We start from the raw sequence: 20,391 nt of genomic DNA, 5'->3' as shown, positions 1-20,391 counted from the left end.
CTTCTTGAATAACTTTATCAGAACCCTCCATCTGCATGAGCTGCAGATGCATGAACTTACTTCTGCAGAGGTTCCTTCCCGTACTTCATCAGCAGGCGGATCGCAGTGGGCGCCGTGTAGAACTTGGTCACTTTGTACTTCTCAATGATCTCCCAGAATCGGCCGACGTGGGGGTGGACAGGGATTCCTTCAAACTGGGATGAATATGTACATGTTCAGGTAAACACACGATGAACACGCTTTGATTTCAACGTTTACATGTTCACTCTGATGACATCCTGCTGGTTGGACCGACCAGAACACTGGTGGCTCCGTTAGCGAGGGGCCCGTAGGTGATGTAGGAGTGACCGGTGATCCAGCCGATGTCGGCCGTGCACCAGTACACGTCGTCGTGGTGATGATCGAAGACATATTTGAAGGTCAGTGATGTGTAGAGCAGGTAGCCGGCGACGGTGTGGAGAACGCCCTGAGAACACATGGAGGTTATTGGTGTGTGTTAAAGTGTGTGTCATTTATGTTGTGGTGATAGAAAAGTGTTGTTCTGTGGGATTTGACACAGATAATTTTTTTTTTTACAAAAATTATATATATATATATATATATATATATATATATATATATATAAATATATATATATATATATATATATATATATATATATATATATAAATAAAATTACTTTTTTTTACATTTTTTATTTTTTTGTTCATTTCTTTCTATATAATAATATATTATGTTTTAGGTATTTTTATAAATATTTTACTAAAAAAATACATATATGATTTTTTTGGTTTTATTCTATTTTACATTTTTTTGCTCATTTTTTTCTATATTCGGGTCTTACAGGATTAAGTGGTTGAAACATGATAGTCTGAAAGTCAGAGCATCAGATAAGTCTCTAAGTGCTGCGTTAGTGTGTATAATAACACACATGCACAACACAAATGCACCCGTGCAGCTTCCAGAGAACTTTCCAGGATTCTCTTTATGCCTTTTAGCCTCAGAAAACCATTACTTCTCACTATTTCACAGCAGATTAGGTAAAAGCTGCACGGTTAACATCATTACTGGCGTCCATCCTGTGATATGTTTAACAGATACTGTAATGTGTTTAATCTGGCCTCACCTTGGGTTTGCCGGTGGAGCCGCTGGTGTAGAGGATGAACAGCGGGTTCTCGGCGTCCAGCCACTCAGGCTCACACACATCAGGAGATTCTTTCATCGCCTCGTCCCAAAACACGTCACACTCGGCGTCCCAGGGGGTCTGAAGGCAACACACCAACCAACAGGTGAGCAGGAGCCTTACAGCAGCTCAGATAAAGCATTGAATTCCTCTGAAAACATGATTAAAAAGCTCAAACAGAAGATAAAAAGCTAAAATTTTATTAATTCTGAAAAGGAAATTCTTGTGGCAGATATTTAAAAACTAAACCTAAATCATATCCATGAGAATAAATGCAGTGAATACAGTAGAAAAGTATTGAGATATAAATATGATAGTTTGCTAAAAATAGGCTAAAATAAGTCTACAATAAAAAAAAGTAATGTTGGCCATGATACTGAGGCAACATCGACGGGTGTCCAACATGCAGCTTGCGGGCCAAAACCGGCCCTTTTTAAGTGTAAAAATTAAAGAGAAGACATTAACTGTAGATTGTAAATGAGTAAAACTATAAATTCAAGCTGTTTTTATCATAAAGTAAAATACTAGATTGTTTTTTTTTTGTCATTTTGTGTCTCACTTCTTGTAATATTTTGGGGTTTTTTGTTGGGTTTTTTTTGTCCTTTTTTGTCTGACTTTTGTCATTTGTCCATTTTTTGTCATTTTGTTTTTCATTTTTGTCATTTTTTATGAAAATGTGTACAATTACTCAAAAACAATTGACAGAGAAAATGCTAAATTAGTGTTCTTAATCATATGTTTCTCTTTAATACACATATGTGGACATCTTTTTTTTCAAAAAGAGCTTATTGTTCATAAGAATAAAAATAACATCAATAATAATTATAAAATAAAAATAACAACAATATAAATATATAAATATAATAACAATATAAATATAATAAAACATAATAAAAATAATAATGAGATATTAGACATTATCCTACTATTATATTCATTGGTTACTCCTTATCCCAAATAACTTGAAGAAATCTAAAATGCAGCCTAACTTAAGCTCAGGTCTTCTGAGGTTAATTCAGATGTTTTAAATCATCCAAACAAAACCACAGAATTCAGCACTAATTCTCTAATTTACCTGCAGTTTGTTGCATGCAGCTCCAGTTTTTGTCCTCAGTGCATGATGCTTCACGACGAGGCATTTGGTGACGCTGCAAGACGCTCTGAGAGGAAATAAATGAAAGCATTCAGAGGCAGGAAAAGCAGAAAAATAAAACTTTGTTTACTGGCTATGTTATGGGGTTTTAAACTAAACTGATATCAGTTCCATCCAGAGTAACTGTCTGGTTAGATGGTGTGTTTCTGAGGTGTTTGGGGCCAAAAACAAAAACCTCAGCATTGAATTTAAATCAAGGGTATCAAATATGCGGTCTGCTTCTTGATAAGGCTTAATTACCTACATTATATACATGCACAGCTGCTTCTATCACAGTCTAACAGTCACAACATGCAAATACAGAGAACTTTGTGTCCTGAGTCACACAAAAACTCAATGCATTTTTTCTTCTGGCTAAATAACTGTGACCAAAGATATGTTTGCAGTTTGTAGCAGAATGAGGCATGGAATCTAAAGATAAGACAGGATAACCCTTTATTAACCCCTCAGGGGGGAAATTAGCAATGTTACAGCATCAGAGGTAGTAGTAAACATTAAATGGATGATAGCAACGATTGTTTGGAGGGATTGTGTTGATTTAGTTTAGTTTAGTTTTTTTTTGTAAATGAGGTCATTTGAAATTTGATTAGATGAGAAATCCCCTGAAATCCCCGGGCAGGGAAATGGTGGCAGAGGTGATCTGATTGGTGTTTTTAAGAGATGGTGGGTCGTGGCTTCCCAGGAGAAAGTTCATAAAGAGATGCAGGAAGTCGTCTAGTCGATCTGATCTCCAGATCTCACTCATGTTTGTTCTTTTCTGATTCTGCACCAATAGTTGATCCAGACGTGATTTTTTTGACTGCATGTCGCACAAAGCTGCCTGATCATCTCCGGCCCAAGTTAACTCAGTGCACAAGACGCTCTGATTAATAATAATAATCCTTTTTAAAAAAAAATAAAATAAATAACACATCGTCTAACAACTTTCATGTGTGAAAATTTCAGTGTCTCAGATTTCTTTTTTGCCCCAATCTCATGGGTTCCTTGATGGCAATTTCGATTTTTATACACAGTACGATGAGCATTTATTAATCCCACAGCAGGGAAATTTGAATTTTTATAGCAACAAAGGGGATCGTGCAAACATTTATTAAATATCAGTAGTGAAAAAACGATAAAATATCTGTACCCCGATACCTGGCCAACAATTTCCCAGCATGCTCTATTCCTCTGCTAGGCTTGTGTTGCTGCGGGAGACGAGCAGCTTGGGCTTCCCTAATTGCCCGGCGACGTTGCCCGGCAACCTGGTAATGTAAAAAGCGTCTCTGATAACAGCTGATTGGCCTGATGTGTGTGTTTGTGTGTCCAGTGACTCATGTTCCCACTCTGAGTGCCGTCCCCAGCAGCTCCGTGAAGTAAATAGAGGCGGCTGCCGAGAACCGGGGAACTGGACCTACTTTTCCCGGCACTTCTCCAGAGCCTCGTCTGCAATCTGCTTCAGGCTGATGAGCTTCTCTCCTCGGTAAACGCCGTCTGACGGAGGGAGGAGCAGGGAGACGGACAGACAGATGATAATAAGGTATATAAAGAAAGGATAACGACACATAACGTCCTGGTTCTGGTGAAATTGTGGACGAACCTGCCGTCACCAAAACGCTGCTCTGGGCGTCCATGATCCTCTCACAGAGAGACTCTGAGGAAAAACCTGCAAACTGAACATAGAAATGGAGAAAAAAGATTAAAGAAACTGTAGAAACTTCATGCTTATTTGTTCTACTTTTACATTCTTCCTTTTTATACCTTTAATGCTCCATTTTATTGCAAATACCAGCAATTTTTGCAACTTTTTTAGTAAAAACCATCATTTTTGGGCACCTTATTTCTATTTCTTCAACCACTTTGCATGTTCTTGATTTAAATCATATTTATCAGACAGATTCTAGTCTGTTCATGTTAATGATGATTCTTCCACCCACACTGGAGTTATTTATAGAGTTCCTCAGGGTTCTGTGTTGGGACCAATGTTATTTACTTTGTACATGGTCCCCTTAGGTAATATTATTAGGAAACGCTGCATAAACGTCTACTGTCTTGAATGTAAATGTGTGTAAATCTATCCATCCATCCGTCCATGCATCCATCCATCCATCCATCCATCCATCCATCCATCCATCCATCCATCCATCCATCCATCCATCCATCCCCAATTAAAATGCTTTTGTGGCTAATTAAGTGATTTTCAGCCACTTGGGGGCAGCGTAAACCAGCTGTAAACACTAAATTAACATACTATCTCTCATTAGGTTGACCGTTCCAGCCAACATTTGCTTATTCACATCCAGCAGACGTGGAGCAACGTTAGGATTTAACTGGCTCTGTGTTTCTGGACGTCCAGCCTTCGCTCTGTTCCTGAGGTAAATATCTGGATCTTTGAAAGCTAAATGCTCTGCTGTGATCACCTGCTGCTCTGGAAATGTGAATTTCTGCTGTTCAGTGCAGAACAGGTAGAAAATGATGATTTAAAAAAAAAATCTTTCGCTACCATTTACTAATGGAAACTCACTTGGTCCACAAAGTATGTTCATGCGTCATGTGGTTGGTGCATATTACATTGTTATTTTTGCAAACAAAAATGACTGTCAGAGCTAAGAAAATAGGACTTAAGTAAATGTAAACTGGAATAATCCTTAAACTTTAAAAAAATATATTCAGAGCAGCCCTTTCAGCTCAGCTAGTACGAGTTTGCAAGTCGTGTCTGAACTTTTTAAAGGCTTGGGAAGGTAGAAGCGTGTATCCTTCTTCTGGAGCTGCAGGTTCTCAGATATGACTTGTATTCATGCTGTTCTCTCTCCTCACCATTTATAGATGGTAACCTTGTATAATCTTACATAATGAACCAGACAGCTGTTAACTGCTCGTTTATATCATTGCCCTCCTTCCAGATGCTTGTTTTCTGGCCAAGGTTAATAGTTCACAGAGCATAAAGTTTCAGTGTTGGTCACAAATATAAATCGGGTCACTGAGGACTCAGCAAAATGTCACTGCATGAGTGGCGTTGGCTCGGTCCTGCTTGGCTCCATTTGTGATTGAATTCAATGCCAAGCTGATTCATGATTAATATGAACAGCCACGAGAGACTCCAACAGTCTGGCAGTCGCCCAGATATCATCATGTTGTTTGTATGTAATATAAAAAAAGACTCAGAGCTAGAGAAAATACAACAATGACCAAGCAGAGACAAGGTCGCCTGCACTCCCATCTGCCAAAAACAGCCCTTTGCAAGTCATAAAAAGAAATCACCTTAGAGCTGCTGCCTGCAGATATTTTTAACAGGGCTGCTAACCTTTGGGTGGATGAGGAAGGTTAAACATCTAAAATAGTGCTGGCAGGCTCACAAAACGGCACGGACTCTGATGCCTTCCCCAGCTGTAAATCTGCCGGTTTGAATGTGACCCATATATTGGAGTGCAGGTGCTGCTGGAGTTCACACAGCAGACCGCTGATAGCTGCTGGAGCTGGGCGGTCTGCGCCGACACAAGCTGGAGCTCAGTTTCAGCTGATGTTTTCTGGTGGAAATGGGGTCAGAACAACAACTGCTGGACTACATGTTGATTGTCTGCAGAAATGACTTCATTTGAACTGAAGTGAAACAAGGAAGGGAAGTGGGAATGGATCGGATATGAGTTAAACAGTGGTCGAAAACAATATTGCAAAAAAAATTATTTGAACTTTCTTAGGATGTTTTAGGAAAAATAAATCCAGCTGAGTTGCAACACGGACACACTGAAGACTGCTTGTTGAGTTGCTGATATTCCAATATAATTGCATTAGTATTAGGATGTAACTCCAGCTCTGTGCATTGTCCTCTAACAGACTTCACTACTGGTCATCTGGCATGTCCTGTCCATAGTCTGAGGTGGCCGTGGCCTCTGCCCCTGACAGTTATTTTTAAAACTGAAGCCCTCCTCATTCCTGTGAGGTTTGTGAACACGGTGGGTTCATCTCTTACCACGATGGAGTGGACAGCACCTATCCGGGCACAGGCCAGCATGGTGTAGACCAGCTCTGGGATCATGGGCAGATAGATGGACACCCTGTCGCCCTTTTTCACACCTCAACAAAAGAAACAAACAGAAGCCATTCTCAGCTTGTGAAGTATTAAATTTCGTAACGCGATACGTCTGGGTAACGTCTGAGCTCAGTTCCAACAATGACAGCTATGCTCTATGTGAGCCAGACGATGTACTGTATGTCTGTAAATACACCGATGTACTATATCAAGCTCTATCTGTTGAGCTGAGACAAAGGAAAAACCTGAACCCTTGAGTACTGAAGTGAAATGAACCATGATGAAACATTTCTGTCTGGATGGCATCCATAGGTCACTGAATAGTTTGATGGAATTGATGTGAATTATGTGCAGTGACCTTCACAGTCACCAGATCTCAGCCGAACTGAACACAGATGGGAGATTTTGGACCAACACTCGTCAAAACCATCATCAAAACACTGAATGAGGGACTGTCTTTGAACAGAATGGTGTTTGTCCCCCCGGTAGAGTTTCACAGAATTGGAAAATCAATGTGAAGGAACACTGGAGTTGTTCTGGTGACTGGTTGTGGCCCATTTTATGTTGGGTTTTCCTTTAATTTGTCACCCATTTGAACATGGAAACACTATTATTGTCACTGGAAACATTGTTCATGCCCATATCCTAGATTTTAAATGATACTTTTGCACTCAGATTTTAGTCACAGAAAGTTAAATTTATATACTGAAGATACAGACTCCTGACTTTGAGTGTTCATCATGGTGTTTATTAATTTTTTTATTCTAGTCTTATTGTTTTACCTTATTTACTTAAATTTTCAGCAACGTATGAAAACAACGTCCTGTCTTACTGCATTTGTCATGTTATGTAATTTAGTTTTCGAAGCAAAATCTGAGAATTTGTTTTCTTCTGGATTAATAAAATCTTATCATATCGTATCTCATCTCATCGTATCTCATCTCATCATATCTCATCTCATTTCATCTCATCGCATGTTATCTCATCATATCACCCAAACTTTCTGAAAGTAAAAAGTACTGATTAATACCAATGATTTTAAGGAAGTAATGACTTTTACATCATGTTTTCCTCTGACGTCTGACTGTTGGGTACTAGTACTCATGTTTTTGTGTTCTCACCCATTTGCTTGAGGACGTTGGCGCAGCGGCAGACATGGCTGAGCAGCTGGCAGTAGGTGATGGTCATGTGATGGTCGGGTGAGTTCCCCTCCCTGAGAAGACGATGAAAGAGGAGAAACACTTTTAAGTCTATCGGTGTGCTACAAAATCTGACAAAAAATCTATGAAGGTCTGTATATGTGTGTTGGTTATAGAGCTCTAACCAGGAGTTTGGCTTTTTAAAAAAAATATTCTCATCCTTCCAGATAACCTGCTTCCTTTAAAAGTGCCATCTCAGACAGCGTGAAGCTGTGGGTTCTGCAAGTTCATCGGGCAGATAACCTGTTCCTGTTGTTGCTGTGTCTATATTAGGGTTGAATGCTTGACAGGGCAGTTTTTTGGAAAACTCTGCGGTGCAGTGATTCAGAGGCCAGCAGACAGTGAGTAGCTCGCCTCTGGTTTGGGACAGAAGCCAAAACCCTGCAACAAGCTGGCAGGAACCTTATCGCAAGGCTGGGATGGTGAAATAAGCCATTCTAGTGATGAAACAGCTATTTATGAATTGACCTGAAGAGCAGCGATGGTGTGATAGGAAATGTTCAGTGCTAAGGGACTGTCTGTTCTAGGAGACATGTTTGTTTTCAGGAACTTTATCTTCTCCTTTTGGGAAGCAGAATGATGTGGAGTCTCCAGAGGATCTTTCTAATTGAATCTTTTACATTCTAGTAGCTAAAATTATAAAAATAACGTTTCTGTCATTTGATGTTTAGATGAACAGTGCACTGAACAAGCTGAGAGGATCATTTAGATCAGAGGTGTCCAACATGAGGCCCGTGGGCCAAAAGCAGCCCTCCAGAGGGTCCAATCCGGCCCTCAGAGTGTAAAAATCCCAGAGAAGGCATTAACTGCAGATTGTAAATTAGTAAAACTATAAATTTAAAATCATTTCTAGACCATGACAAGTTGTTTTGATCATGAAGTGAAATACTAGATTGTTCATTGTTCTTTTGTCGTTTTGTGTCTCATTTTTGTAATATTTTGTCTCGTTTTGATGTTTTTTGTCGGACTTTTGTTGTTTATCACGTGTTTTTGTCGTTTTGTTTCTGGTTTTTGTTGTTTTTGGTCTTGTTTGTTTCATTTGTGTATCTTTTGTCTATTTTTTTCCTCTTTTTTGTTTTGTGTTTGTCTCATTTTTTTTGTTGTTTTGCATCTTGTTTTTGTAATATTTTGTCTTGTTTTTGTCTGACTTTTGTCGTTTTGATCATAAATTAAAATCCTCTATGGTTCAGTTCCAGATGACTAAATGTTGTGTTCCTTTGTCGACACTCTGTGATCTGGAAGTTGTAATGTAGAAATGATAAACTGAGGCTGAATGTTGTTGAAACTGAATTTATTTTTCTTCAGAAATTTCAGGTTCATGATGTTTTGTAAAAAGATAATTCCTTAAATGTGAACATTTTCAAACAAATGAACCATTAGGAGTTGTGGTTATTTATAGGTTATTATGTTGTGGTTTTACTGGTCTGGTCCACTGGAAATCAAACTGGGCTGAATGTGGAACCTGAACTAAGATGAATTTCACACCCCTGATTTAGATGATAATAAAGTAGCTTATAGATAAAGTAGAGAACTGACAAAATCTAATTGCGGATTCTCAGATCTTTCTTAAATCGCTCTTTAGCAGCTGATTCTCTTTCAGAACTAAGTCCATTGCTCCAGTCAAAGAATTGGGCTTTAATATCTTTATCTATTTATAAATCACTTAAAAAATGCTTTAGGACCAAAACACTTCTCCACAATGAACTCACTAAAGCTCTGCAGTCGCCTCCATAAAACCCAAACATGGTGAAGCCGCTTTTAGCTGCAGATATTTAAACAAATTCCACAATATCTCCTACTGACGCCACGTTTTAAAGCAGCTAACAGCGAATCGAAGCTGAAAATTCAACGTTTCCTGGACTTTGTGCTGTCAAAGATTTCAGCTTTACACATTTTTTGCTTTTACTTTTGCTTGACTTTTACTAGGTTTTCTTTTAGACCTCTGATTTTGTCTAGCTTTGTCTTTTATTGCCTGAAAAGGAGAAAAAGTAAAATCACACAGAGATTTCTCATTATGTAAGATGCTTGCAGTTATTGCAGATAATGCAAACTCTTACAAACATAATGTTTCTGCAACATTTGAAGCAACTAATAAAGTTTTTTTCAATGGCTTAATTTATTCACTCAACCACTAATACACAAAATGAGTTGCTGAGCTCATTTGAAACTGAAACCAGTCATTATTTGGACATTCCAGGCTTAAGAAAAAATTTCCCGACACAAAACATCTTGTATAATAAACCAGATAATTATCAGCATCTGCCCTGTTAAAACAATTTAACCCTCGTGTCGTCCTGTGGGTCAAATCGACCCGTTTTAAAGTTTGAAAATGTGCAAAAAAAACATTTTCACAGTGAAACCTCTGATGTCCACATTTTCAACATTTTTGGGAAATTTTTGAACATTTTTTGGTGCAAAAAAAGAAATGCTAAAAAAAAAAAATGTTTCTTAAGAACATTCACCAAAAAAAATCTACCAAAATCCAGCGAGTTTCACTGGATTTTGGTTGGTTTTTATGTGAATGTTCTTAAAGAAAATATTAGAAGTTTTATTGATATATATGGAATCACTTTAGATATTTTTAGGATTTGTTGGAAGATTTTTATTCAATTACATTGTAAATTTTTAAAATTTTTATTTCTTGCCAAATTTGGGGGATTTTTTTTTTTTTTAAATAAAACTTTTAAGGAATTTTTGGAATTTTCTTCCTGAAGATTTTACAAATTTTTATAAATTTGGGGAATTTTTTGGTGAGTTTTTGGATTTTTTTTCAGACAAGGGAACAACTTTTTTTGGTGCCCGTAAATGAGGACAACAGGAGGGTTAAAGGAAAGCCTCTACGACTGATTTCTTCTGTGAGGGATTTAAGTTTATGTTAACAGCTTTAAATTGTTGGTTTGATTTGTTAAACGATTTGTTAAACCTCTTGAATGCTCACATTTCTATTTATGGGTGGCAATTTGACATTTTTGTTTAACTGCAAGCATCAACTAGTGAACTTGAAAGGGCACGCATTTGATTCTAAAATACACTTTGCAGTCATTTTTTTCTTGGCTTGAAACAGTTTTGCAAATTGTGTTGGGACAAGGCGTGGGCGAAAGTCGTATAAATGTTTAACTGGAGGTGAAAACAAACCAGCTGAGAGACGGATGCAGCTCGCCATAGGAGGAGGATACACAAACACTCGAGCAGACGCATTACATAAGTGCTTCTGATGTGGTGCAAACAGCATTAAGACACTTGCACTGGTGTTTTCCAGCTGCATCGAACCCCTATACTGCTGAGCTGGCAGGGCCACTATTTCTTGTTTGCTAAGCGTCTCCAGTTGACAGAGCAAATATGTGCCATCATGCAACTTCAGACCAACATAAAGCACCGCATTTATGGTGAAATGCACGGTGAGCTTTTAGTCCAGGGGAGTCCAACTCATTCTAGTTCAGGCTCGACATTCAGCCCAGTTTGAGCTCCAGTGGATCAGACCAGTAAAACCACAGCATAATAACCACAACTCCTAATGGTTCCTTTGTGTTAGTGTGAAAAAGTAGATTCTGAAAATGTTCACATTTAAGGAATTGTCTTCTAAAAAAATATCATGTACAACCTGAAATTTCTGGAGAAAACTAAAGCGAAACACAAAACAAAAAAACGAGAAACGGAACGACAAAAACATGAGACAATATGATAAAAGCCAGACAAAAGAGACAAAAAACTACAAAAACAAGACAAAATATTACAAAAATGAGACAGAAAATTACAAAAGAACAATCTAGTATTTTACTTTCTGATCAGAACAACTTGTCATGGTCTAGAAATTTTTTTAAATTTATAGTTTTACTAATTTACAATCTGCAGTTAATGTCTTCTCTGGAATTTTTACACTTTGAGGACCGGATTGGACCCTCTACAGGGAGTGTCCAACATGTGGCCCGCGGTCCGCATGTTGGACACTCCCGTTTTAGTCTTATTCTGCAAACAAATGCATGAGGATCTTATTGGACCGATGCTGTGTGTTTTATTGAACAAATTGCATCCAAAATGTGTTTGAAATTGTGTTTAAACTTCATGGTTGATGTTCCTTTTGACTCTGAGCAGGCGGACGGTGGACTGTGCTGACAGGAGGTTTGTTTTGGTGCACTGGTGTCGGTTCAGAGAGGACACAGCAGTTGTTATTGACTAGAATACCTGACATAACTCCAGGCAGTTTCCCATCAAAGCCATCATTCACTCTGCTGCTGTTTACCAGTAATAGGCCACCTTCTCTCCGAGGCCGCCCTCCTTCACATGCCGGTCCAGGACGTTATAGCACATGTTGGTTTTGGCCCCCTCCATGCATTTCACGTAAATGCTCCCCTTTGTCACGTCAAAGTTGTGCTGCAGCATCGGCCCCGTGGCCGGCGTCTTCCAGAAGAACTCATCGGCAATCTCCTTCCAGAAAGCTGAAACAAAGTGGTAGAACAGAGAGGCACTGTGGGCTCATTGGGAAGCCAAGAAACACTAAAAATACGGACGTGCACTGGAAAAAATGCTCCTCTCCAAACAAGAAAAAAAATTATTTTCAAACTTTAAAATGGGTCCGTTTTGACCCACAGGACGACACGAGGGTTAAACTATATTTTACCAGGATTGTCAAGCTTAGGTGTCTTAAAATAAGCCAGACATGCTAAAAAATAGCAGTTTTTCACTCAAAAATAGATTTTTGCTTTCATGTAACCTCCTAATTTGAGATGTATTAAACTCATTTTGAGTTTTCTTGTAAAATTCAACTCAAAAGAAGATATTTAAGATGCATTGTCTTAAAACAAGTCCCTCCATCTTACTGAAATGTCACTTGTTCAGTGAATTTATCTTAAATCAAGTGGGATGAGACATTTTGACTAAAAATAGGACAAACAGTCTTGGTAAGATTCAGAGTTTTTGCAGTGTGTCTGACCTACCTTCTGGATTCTCTAGAGACTTCCTGTAAGATGCCAGGTAGGAGTTAAAGTCAGGTACATGAGCATCCCTCTGCAGGTCGCCAGGAGGGTAGAACATTTTGTCCTGAGATTCAGGAACAACCATTGCGGAAGGACAGATGCAGGCAGGCCCTGATCATCAGAGGGGACGTCAGGAAGCAGGTTAATCTGGAGCCACGGCTGATCCGTCTGGAGGTGAGAAGACCTCCTGCACTGAAGCAATACAGTGAGTCCAGCATGCAGACCCACCTCTAATCCCCATCTGCAGGCTGGGCTCAGTCTGTTTAGTGTCAGGGCAGCCAATCGGCCTGCAGAGGTGCGGCACTCCCACTTTTTCATTGGGTGCGCCCTCCCTGGCCTGCTGATCACATTATGTTTCTGAGCCAGGGGGGTGGAGGAGGAGGAGGAGGAGGAGGAGGTGTGCAGTGGAATGAATGCAGGGATTCAGAGAGAGGTTTGGTTTGACAGGGAGGGTGATGGGTGCTCAGAAAAAAGAAAAATAAACAACAGAGATGGGAACTAACAGCAAACAAAGTCACTGATCTTAACTTTATTCACATATAATTTCATATTTCATAGTTTGTATTTATTCCACTTGCAACCTTTGTTAGTGTTTTTCACTTTGAATCCCTCTGTAAGGTCACTGTAACACCAGCACAACTTTTACTCTCTGGTTCTGCCAATATAAGTTATAATGACTGTTCCCTCTAAGCTGCGCGCGTGCGCAATTGCGCACTACTGACACGGTCTCCGCGCACAGAAAATCTGCGCTGCGCACAAAAAAAAAAAATCCAACCTAAATTGTAAATAAAATAAACACGAAACAGTTCATTCTGTGCTATTTTTCAATGTGAGTCAGTGAGTGACCGGTGACTGGCTGCTGCAGCCAATGATGCGATTCACATACGTATTTACCATAGACTGTATATAATGGTATTTACGCAGCTAATCTACGTCAGGCGTCCTTATGTGTAGCTACCGCTGTTCTCATAGATATGAATGAGTAGATAGGACACGCCCCTTTGAGCTGCGTACTACAGCGAGGCTAAGCTAGTGGGGGAAAGTTTCAGTGCATTCCGTTGATGGAGACGGCATGAAAACGGAAACAACAAGTATGCCGGCTCACTGTGCTGCATACAGTTACACACTACGTCGTACGATTGAGACAAGGAAACTTGGAATGACTTTTCATAGGTAAGAGTAGTTTTGGGCTCTTTTTTCATTATGAAATCTTGTTGAGAGCTTCCAGTCTATGAGAGCTAACTAGTTAGCCACTAGCAAAACACTAAGGCGAGCTAGCAGCTTGACAAGCAAATACCAGACGATTAATAGTAGCTGTAGTATAGTTGTACAAGCAGTAGTAGTAATACTAAAAGTACAAGCAGCAGTAGTAGTATAAACAGCTGTTAGAGTCGTAGAAGTAGTATCAACATTTGTAATAGTATTACAAGTTGTAGTAGCAGTGCCAGTATCAGCAGCAGTAGTGAGTACTATCAATACTACTAGTAGTAGTCACATTACTATTACTACCACCAATACTACCAATAGTAGTTATGAAGCCTCACTCATGGATATCCAGATTACTATCTATGTTCTTCCTCCAAACCCATTTTATGATTGGGATTACAGGCAGTTCTTTAGGACTGCTCTCAAATAATTGAAATGTTACTAAACAAGGTTATACTTATCAAATTAAATAACTCTGGTCTCCAGTATATTGGCGAATTCAGTTCTTTGTACTTAATTTATTAGCATGATTTCTTTTTAATATGTTGTGTACAGACTTAATTACTTCTCTGTCTACTTTTCTTACTCCATGTAGGTTTCCCAGAGACTATGGGTTGAGGAGGAATTGGAAGTTTGTCGGCTTAGACCTGGTGTCATTCCATCAGTGTTAAACTTCCCGGTTCATCTTGGAAGAGTACGTGCCAGAAAGACCACAACCAAGCAGCCTTGAGATCTTAGGCAGCGTCTCCCTGAGGTGGGTGTCAACGGTGTTCACAGTCAGGTCTGTGGTAATCCTGTCAAAAAACAAAACAGAAAAAAATCTAGATTATAAATCAACATGTAACCAAAGCACTCTGTGTATAACACCATAGTATAGGATGTAGTTCAGAAAATGTCAAAGTATAGTATGCTTTACTCAAGAATAACATAGTATGGCCTGTAGTTCATAGTACAGCATGTTGGCAAGAAAAAAAACAAAACATAGATTATTATGTGGTTCAAAAAGCACAAAATGATAGGATGTTGCCTAAAATTGTCATGTATGATATGTGGTTCAAAAAATGTCATAGTGCAGTATATTGTCAAAATAGTATGTAATTCAACAAAACATCAGAGTATAATATGTCGTCTAAAAAATGCCATAGAATAATAATTTCATTGCACAAGTAAAAGTATAGTAACTTTTAAAACTGTTCAAATTCTTATATGTTGCAAAAAAAACCCCAAAAAAAACAAAAACAAAAAAAAGGTTACAGTAATATGTCAATTAAAAAAGTCTATAGTTTAGCGTGTCGCCCAACAAACATCATACTATAGCATGTCGCTCTAAAAACGTCACAGTATAGCCTTTAGTCCACAGCTGTCAGTAGGTGAGGAGCAACACAAAAACAGTCCAAACGCTGCTTTCCAGAGGGTTAGATGAGTATTTATTTGAAAGAGTAAGTTTACAACAACACAACATGTGAGGGGGTTAAAAACAAATGGGTGTTAGTAAAATAAAAATAAATCAACAGAACTAAAAGTGAACTTCATGTTGACATTGATGGGCATTCCAACCAGGAACAAAGTAAAAGATAATCAATACAAAAAACACCTCTTCCTGTTCACCTCTTAAAACCCAAAAACACACCTCAGTAGCAGCCTAAACTAAAACTACCAATGGGTTCCCTGTTTTCCTTTGTGAACAATTCAAAGGTCCCTCTCTATCTCCCCACACATCCACCAACCACTGGAACACATCTCCAAAGTTCTGCTGGACCAGCTCAGCTTCCCCTCAGAAGAAGTGCTGCCACCTGCCAGATGAAGGAGCCTTTTGAGAGGCAGCTGGCATCGTGATTGGACTGTACTTTGGTCTGTTCCAGTCCAGCTTCAGCTCCAGAGACGGCAGGCGGGACGAGTCAACGGAGGCCGGGTGGACGAAGGCATGCAGCTGAGTACAATCCAGAAAACAACAGAGGAGGAGTGCAGCAGCCCAGAGCCAGAACAACCAGAGTAGCATCGTATGTCTCTTAGAAGACATCATAGTATAGCCTTTGGTATGAAAAAACACCATCATATACATCGTATATTGTACAAATAACAAGTCTAAGGAAAGAGACATACATTGTAGAATTGTAGTAATTGTGGGCTGACTGATTTACTGATTATCAGTATTTTATTTTTTACTGATTTACGGTAATAAATACATTTAAAAATGGTGCTACTTTGGCTCTGAACCTTTATCTACCTGTGGTCGCTCTGTCTGCTTGAGTGATTTGATTGGTTATACGTCATGAATAAAACTCCTTTAACTTAACATCTGTAAACAAAACAAAAACGTATCAACAAAGTTTTCTGTTAGAGTTTGTGTTCTTCTAAGTTTAACTCCAAGATTTTAAATACTTTCATTTACTGCAAATGAATATCTACTCCAAATGTCTCACTAATAATCATTATCAGCCTTAAAAACCCACAAAACACCCCTCTATACTGGACCACACTTAGTACAGTCCGGTTCCCCCTTCTGTAAATCTGCTTGGAATCTTCCACTTCCTGTTTGTCAAAGTGGCCTTCTACCTGGACAGGTTTTGTTGGAGCTCATGCAACAAACATTTTGGGTAACTGCACTTTAACATGGATGGATGACACTGAATTAGAGTCTGTTTTAATGAGACTGAGTTAAGATGTGTAGCTCTGTCATTAAATAGGAAATTATTTCTCAGAATTCACAGAGAAAAGTCTGAAATGTTTGCTAGGTTAGCGTCCCACATGTTCTTTGGCTCAGCTAAAGCTAACTCTCTCCAACTTCTGGATCTCTTGAGTTGCTTGTTGTTAAAATATCTTGCTAGAGGTGCTGAAGCTCAGAAAGTCTGAGATGTTTGTTCAAAATAAGCTCATTCTCAAGTCTTATGTGAACTGTCCTCTTTTGTTTGAACTTTCCCTAAACTTAGGAGTTAATGACAGAACAGCACATCCAGACTCAGTCTCATTTATGTAGAGATTAAACTTCAGTGTCATTCATTGATGTTAAAGTGCAGTTTTTCAAATGTTTGTTGCACATGCTCCCAACCAAACCAGTCCAGGTGGAAGACGATGTGAAGAGAAAGCTCCAGAGGATGAATATCACACATTTACGTTGGAAATAAATGTCCTTTAATTAGACATTGTCATGCAAAAGTTGGATTTCCCTTTAGTGATGTTCAAATCTTTGTTGAGTGTTTTGTTGATGTTGGTTTCTAAATGTTTTCTGACACTCGGCCCCAAAGATTAAAACCTTTTACGGCTCACAAGCTGCAACAATTCACACATTATCAACTATCTTTCTGACTAAACTAAGATAAAAAGTGAAAAACTGCCTGATTCCTGCATCATGAATGTAAATCTTTTTGGTTTTTATGACGGTAAACTGAATATATTTGGGTTTGACATTTTATAAACCAAAACAAGAAATGAATTACTGGAGAAAACAATCAACAGATTAATGGACAAAGAAAATGTGTTTTCCAACATATATGGCTGAATTACTCTGACATTACAAGATACATACAGTTTTAATTCAATTTTATTTATGTAACGCCAAATACAGGTCAAATTGTCTCAAGACACTTTATTTTTATATTTTTTGTCATATTTATAATATGACAAAGTAAGAAATTTAAACCTCTTGACTAATCCAATTTATATGGTTTTTAAGAGACTAATCGACAACTAAAATAACTTTCTCCACTAAAACTAATAAACATGAGGTCAAATAGAAGGAACAGTTTTAAATACTGCAGTCCCACGATGACAAGAATAAAGTTTGTCAACAAAAACTAAATCTGCTGGTGGATTCCATTAAAGTCCTAATAAATGATAATAAAGTGTGATACTAAAGGTTTGTGGTGCTAAAAATGTCAAAGTAAAGATAAGAAGTTGAACATCTGGATGGAGGTTGATAAAAGTTGACCTCCCTTCATTTCTGTGGAGCGAATCCATGGATTTTATGGATGGTGATTAAAGACCTGCTCTTCTAGTGGTCTTCCTTCTAGTCGCTGTAAAAAGTCAGTCCATCCTGACCGACTTCAACACCTCTTCATGACAACTTGTTCTGCCTCCGACCTCGTGGAAACTCCAGAAACTGGGGAAAACCCGTGGAGACTCGAAGAACTCGTGGAAATTCGAAGAACTCGTCGGGCGGGGGAAGGTGTGGTGGGTGGTAGGGGGAGGTGGGGGAGTAGAGGGGGGAGGCCGCCACCCACCTCCCCGCCTACTCTCCGCCCTGACTCCACCCAGGCTCCGCCTTGGCTCCACCCATGTGGGCACTTGAGGAACTACGATGCCAAAGGGACGACGAATTTATTTCTTTTCATCTGATCTGTAGCTCAGTGAGTTAAGGATTTGCCTATGGAGCTGCAGGTCGCTGGTTCAAGACCAGACACTTCTTAAGTTTTATCAAAATCCTGACAAAGACAAAGAAAGAAAAGTGCCAGTGGCGGGTCTTGAACCTGCGACCTTCCAGTTGGTAGTCCTCTTCTTATCCTCCTGAGCTACTTGCTCAGATACTAATTGTTCTTTTTTTTGCGTATTTATCATCTATTTTTTGCCATTTTCGAGGTTTTTTTTTAACTTGAGTCTCGACTTGACCGTTTTTCTCAGGAGGTTGGACTTCAGCCTTTGTGCTGGAGGGTGGAACCCTCAGTTCCAAGACTTTCCAAAGCCTCCAGACCTCCCGAGTCCTCAGGACCTGAGCTTTCACACAGTCTGAGGGCTGAAATTTTCTAAGTCCCACAGTAGTTCTCTGTTAGTTTGAACCTTCAGACAGTCCAAGGACTGATATCTTCTAAGTTCCTGAGTAGTTCTCTGTTAGTTTGAACCTTCAGACAGTCTGAGGGCTGAAATTTTCTAATTCCCACAGTAGTTCTCTGTTAGATTTAACTTTCAGACAGTCCAAGGACTGATATCTTCTAAGTTCCTGAGTAGTTCTCTGTTAGTTTGAACCTTCAGACAGTCTGAGGACTGAAGTCTTAAAAGTTTCTCAGTACTTCTCTGTTAGTTTGAACTTTCTGGTTAACAGAAGCCTTAAAACTTGTGACCATGAGTCTTGATTTCACATTTAGATCATCCATCTGAGTTCTTCTCAGACCTTCACCTGTGGGTTTTTTAGAAATCCCCAACAAATTTTGATTCTCTTCACTGAACAGTAAAGTTTGTGGAGATCAGAAGGTAACATTAGTTTGATAAATGCCTTCAACTACTAGTAGACTTTATCTGGAAAGCAGTTTTCTGAAATGAGTTCTTAGTAAATCTATCCACAATCAAACCAAGAACATAGAAAGAGGAAATGTTTGAAGAAACAACTTGATGTTTTCGTTTCAGACTCGAAAACGCTTTAATACCTTTATCTGTTTTTGCTCTTTTTGATCGTTTTAGTCTCTTCTGTTTAATTTGATCTTCTAAAGTCGAACTGGTGTCTTTTCAAATGTTTTGTCTTTAGTTTGATTCTTCTTAAATGTTTAGTTTTGCTCTTTTCTCACCTTTTATTCTTTTCTAATGTCTGATTTGCTTTCCAAATGTTTTGTCTTTTTAATGTTTAATTGTTCTTTAAAATGTTTTATTGGCTTGTTTGAGTTTTTTTTCCTTTCCCAATATTTAATGTTTCGATTAAATCTTAAAGGTTTTTCTTTTTAAATGTTTTACCACCTTTTAATGTTTAATTTTCTTTTTAAATGCTTCATTGTATTTTCTGTTTAATTCCTATTTGAAGTTTTATTGTCTTTAAGATGTAATTTTCTAATTAAACATTTAATTTTTTAATTAAATGTTTTGTCCTTTTAAAGGTTTAATAATCTAATTAAATGTTTTGCATTTTTTAAAATGTTTAATATTCTTCTTGTTTAATTGTATTTTTTTAAATGTTTAATTATGGAAAATATTTTATCTGTAATTTTTAATATTTGTATTTTAAAAATTTTGTTTAATTTCATAATGACATGTATCTTGTTGAATTATCTCATTCAATATTTTGTCTGTTTAATAGAGTTAAACATTAAATACAATTAAATTATATTAAACCTTTAAAAAGACAAAACATTTAATTAAAAAATTAAATGTTTAATTAGAAAATTACATCTTAAATTCCTTAAATCTTTTTAATAATAAAACTTTTTAAAAATTTCATTATATAAAATTTTTTTCCCTCTGATTTAATTGCTTTTTGTTATGTAGTTTATTTCTTTAATCTTCTTTTTCTGTCAAGATGTTAACCCCAACCTTAGAAATGAAACAAACCCTTACATCACAATGAAAATACTTCTGTTGTCACAATCATGAGTTAGTCAATTATTCAGTTTATCAATTCAACTTTATTTGTTTAGCACCTTTCACACAGATGACAAAACTAAACAAGCAAAGAGAAAAAAACTATGATTAAAACTCAAAAACATTAAAAAAAAAAAGATTTAACATGGTAATAAAATATGTTGTGTCCAGGGGATGGAGGGAGTTTATGGAAGTCTTCTTGGGCTCACATGGGAAATCATTTAAAATATAAACTTGATATTCAGTCTAAGGAAACTGCAGAGTGACAGAAGAACCAACAATATCTCCTGTTTTCTCCTTTAATGAGTCGACTCTTCTTGTGCTTTCAGACCAAAGAACTACAGACTCTTCACAACCTGCTCAAACTCTTGGTACAGGACCTCACCACA

The 20,391-nt window shown here is 38.0% G+C and overlaps 1 protein-coding gene and 1 long non-coding RNA gene across 4 annotated transcripts in view; one reads left to right on the top strand and one right to left on the bottom strand.

Moving 5' to 3' along the window:
* Positions 1-12,613, bottom strand: part of acss2l (acyl-CoA synthetase short chain family member 2 like) — a 21,975-nt gene extending 9,362 nt beyond the window's left edge. The window contains exons 1-10 of the mRNA XM_023273758.3: positions 12,479-12,613; positions 11,785-11,980; positions 7,467-7,558; positions 6,286-6,389; positions 3,916-3,988; positions 3,734-3,809; positions 2,259-2,343; positions 1,127-1,264; positions 296-466; positions 61-194 (exon numbers count right to left, since the gene is read on the bottom strand). Coding sequence (XP_023129526.1) covers positions 61-194; positions 296-466; positions 1,127-1,264; positions 2,259-2,343; positions 3,734-3,809; positions 3,916-3,988; positions 6,286-6,389; positions 7,467-7,558; positions 11,785-11,980; positions 12,479-12,602 — 1,193 coding nt within the window. The 5' untranslated portion in view covers positions 12,603-12,613. The remainder of the gene's footprint in view (positions 1-60; positions 195-295; positions 467-1,126; positions 1,265-2,258; positions 2,344-3,733; positions 3,810-3,915; positions 3,989-6,285; positions 6,390-7,466; positions 7,559-11,784; positions 11,981-12,478) is intronic.
* Positions 1,148-20,391, top strand: part of LOC118470523 (uncharacterized) — a 22,163-nt gene continuing 2,919 nt past the window's right edge. The window contains exons 1-6 of one of the 3 annotated variants that reach the window (XR_008602965.1): positions 1,148-1,289; positions 3,646-3,855; positions 4,580-4,690; positions 6,150-13,690; positions 14,319-14,477; positions 15,419-15,922. This is a non-coding gene — a long non-coding RNA (uncharacterized LOC118470523). Of the gene's footprint in view, positions 1,290-3,645; positions 3,856-4,579; positions 4,691-6,149; positions 14,478-15,418; positions 15,923-20,391 lie in introns of those variants that run through there. The other 2 variants (XR_008602966.1, XR_004847621.2) reach the window with 2 other exon arrangements.

This window comes from Amphiprion ocellaris, chromosome 10, assembly GCF_022539595.1.
Source record: "Amphiprion ocellaris isolate individual 3 ecotype Okinawa chromosome 10, ASM2253959v1, whole genome shotgun sequence".
In the NCBI taxonomy this organism is placed as follows: Eukaryota; Metazoa; Chordata; class Actinopteri; family Pomacentridae; genus Amphiprion; species Amphiprion ocellaris.
This window is presented reverse-complemented; position numbering and strand designations above follow the sequence as displayed.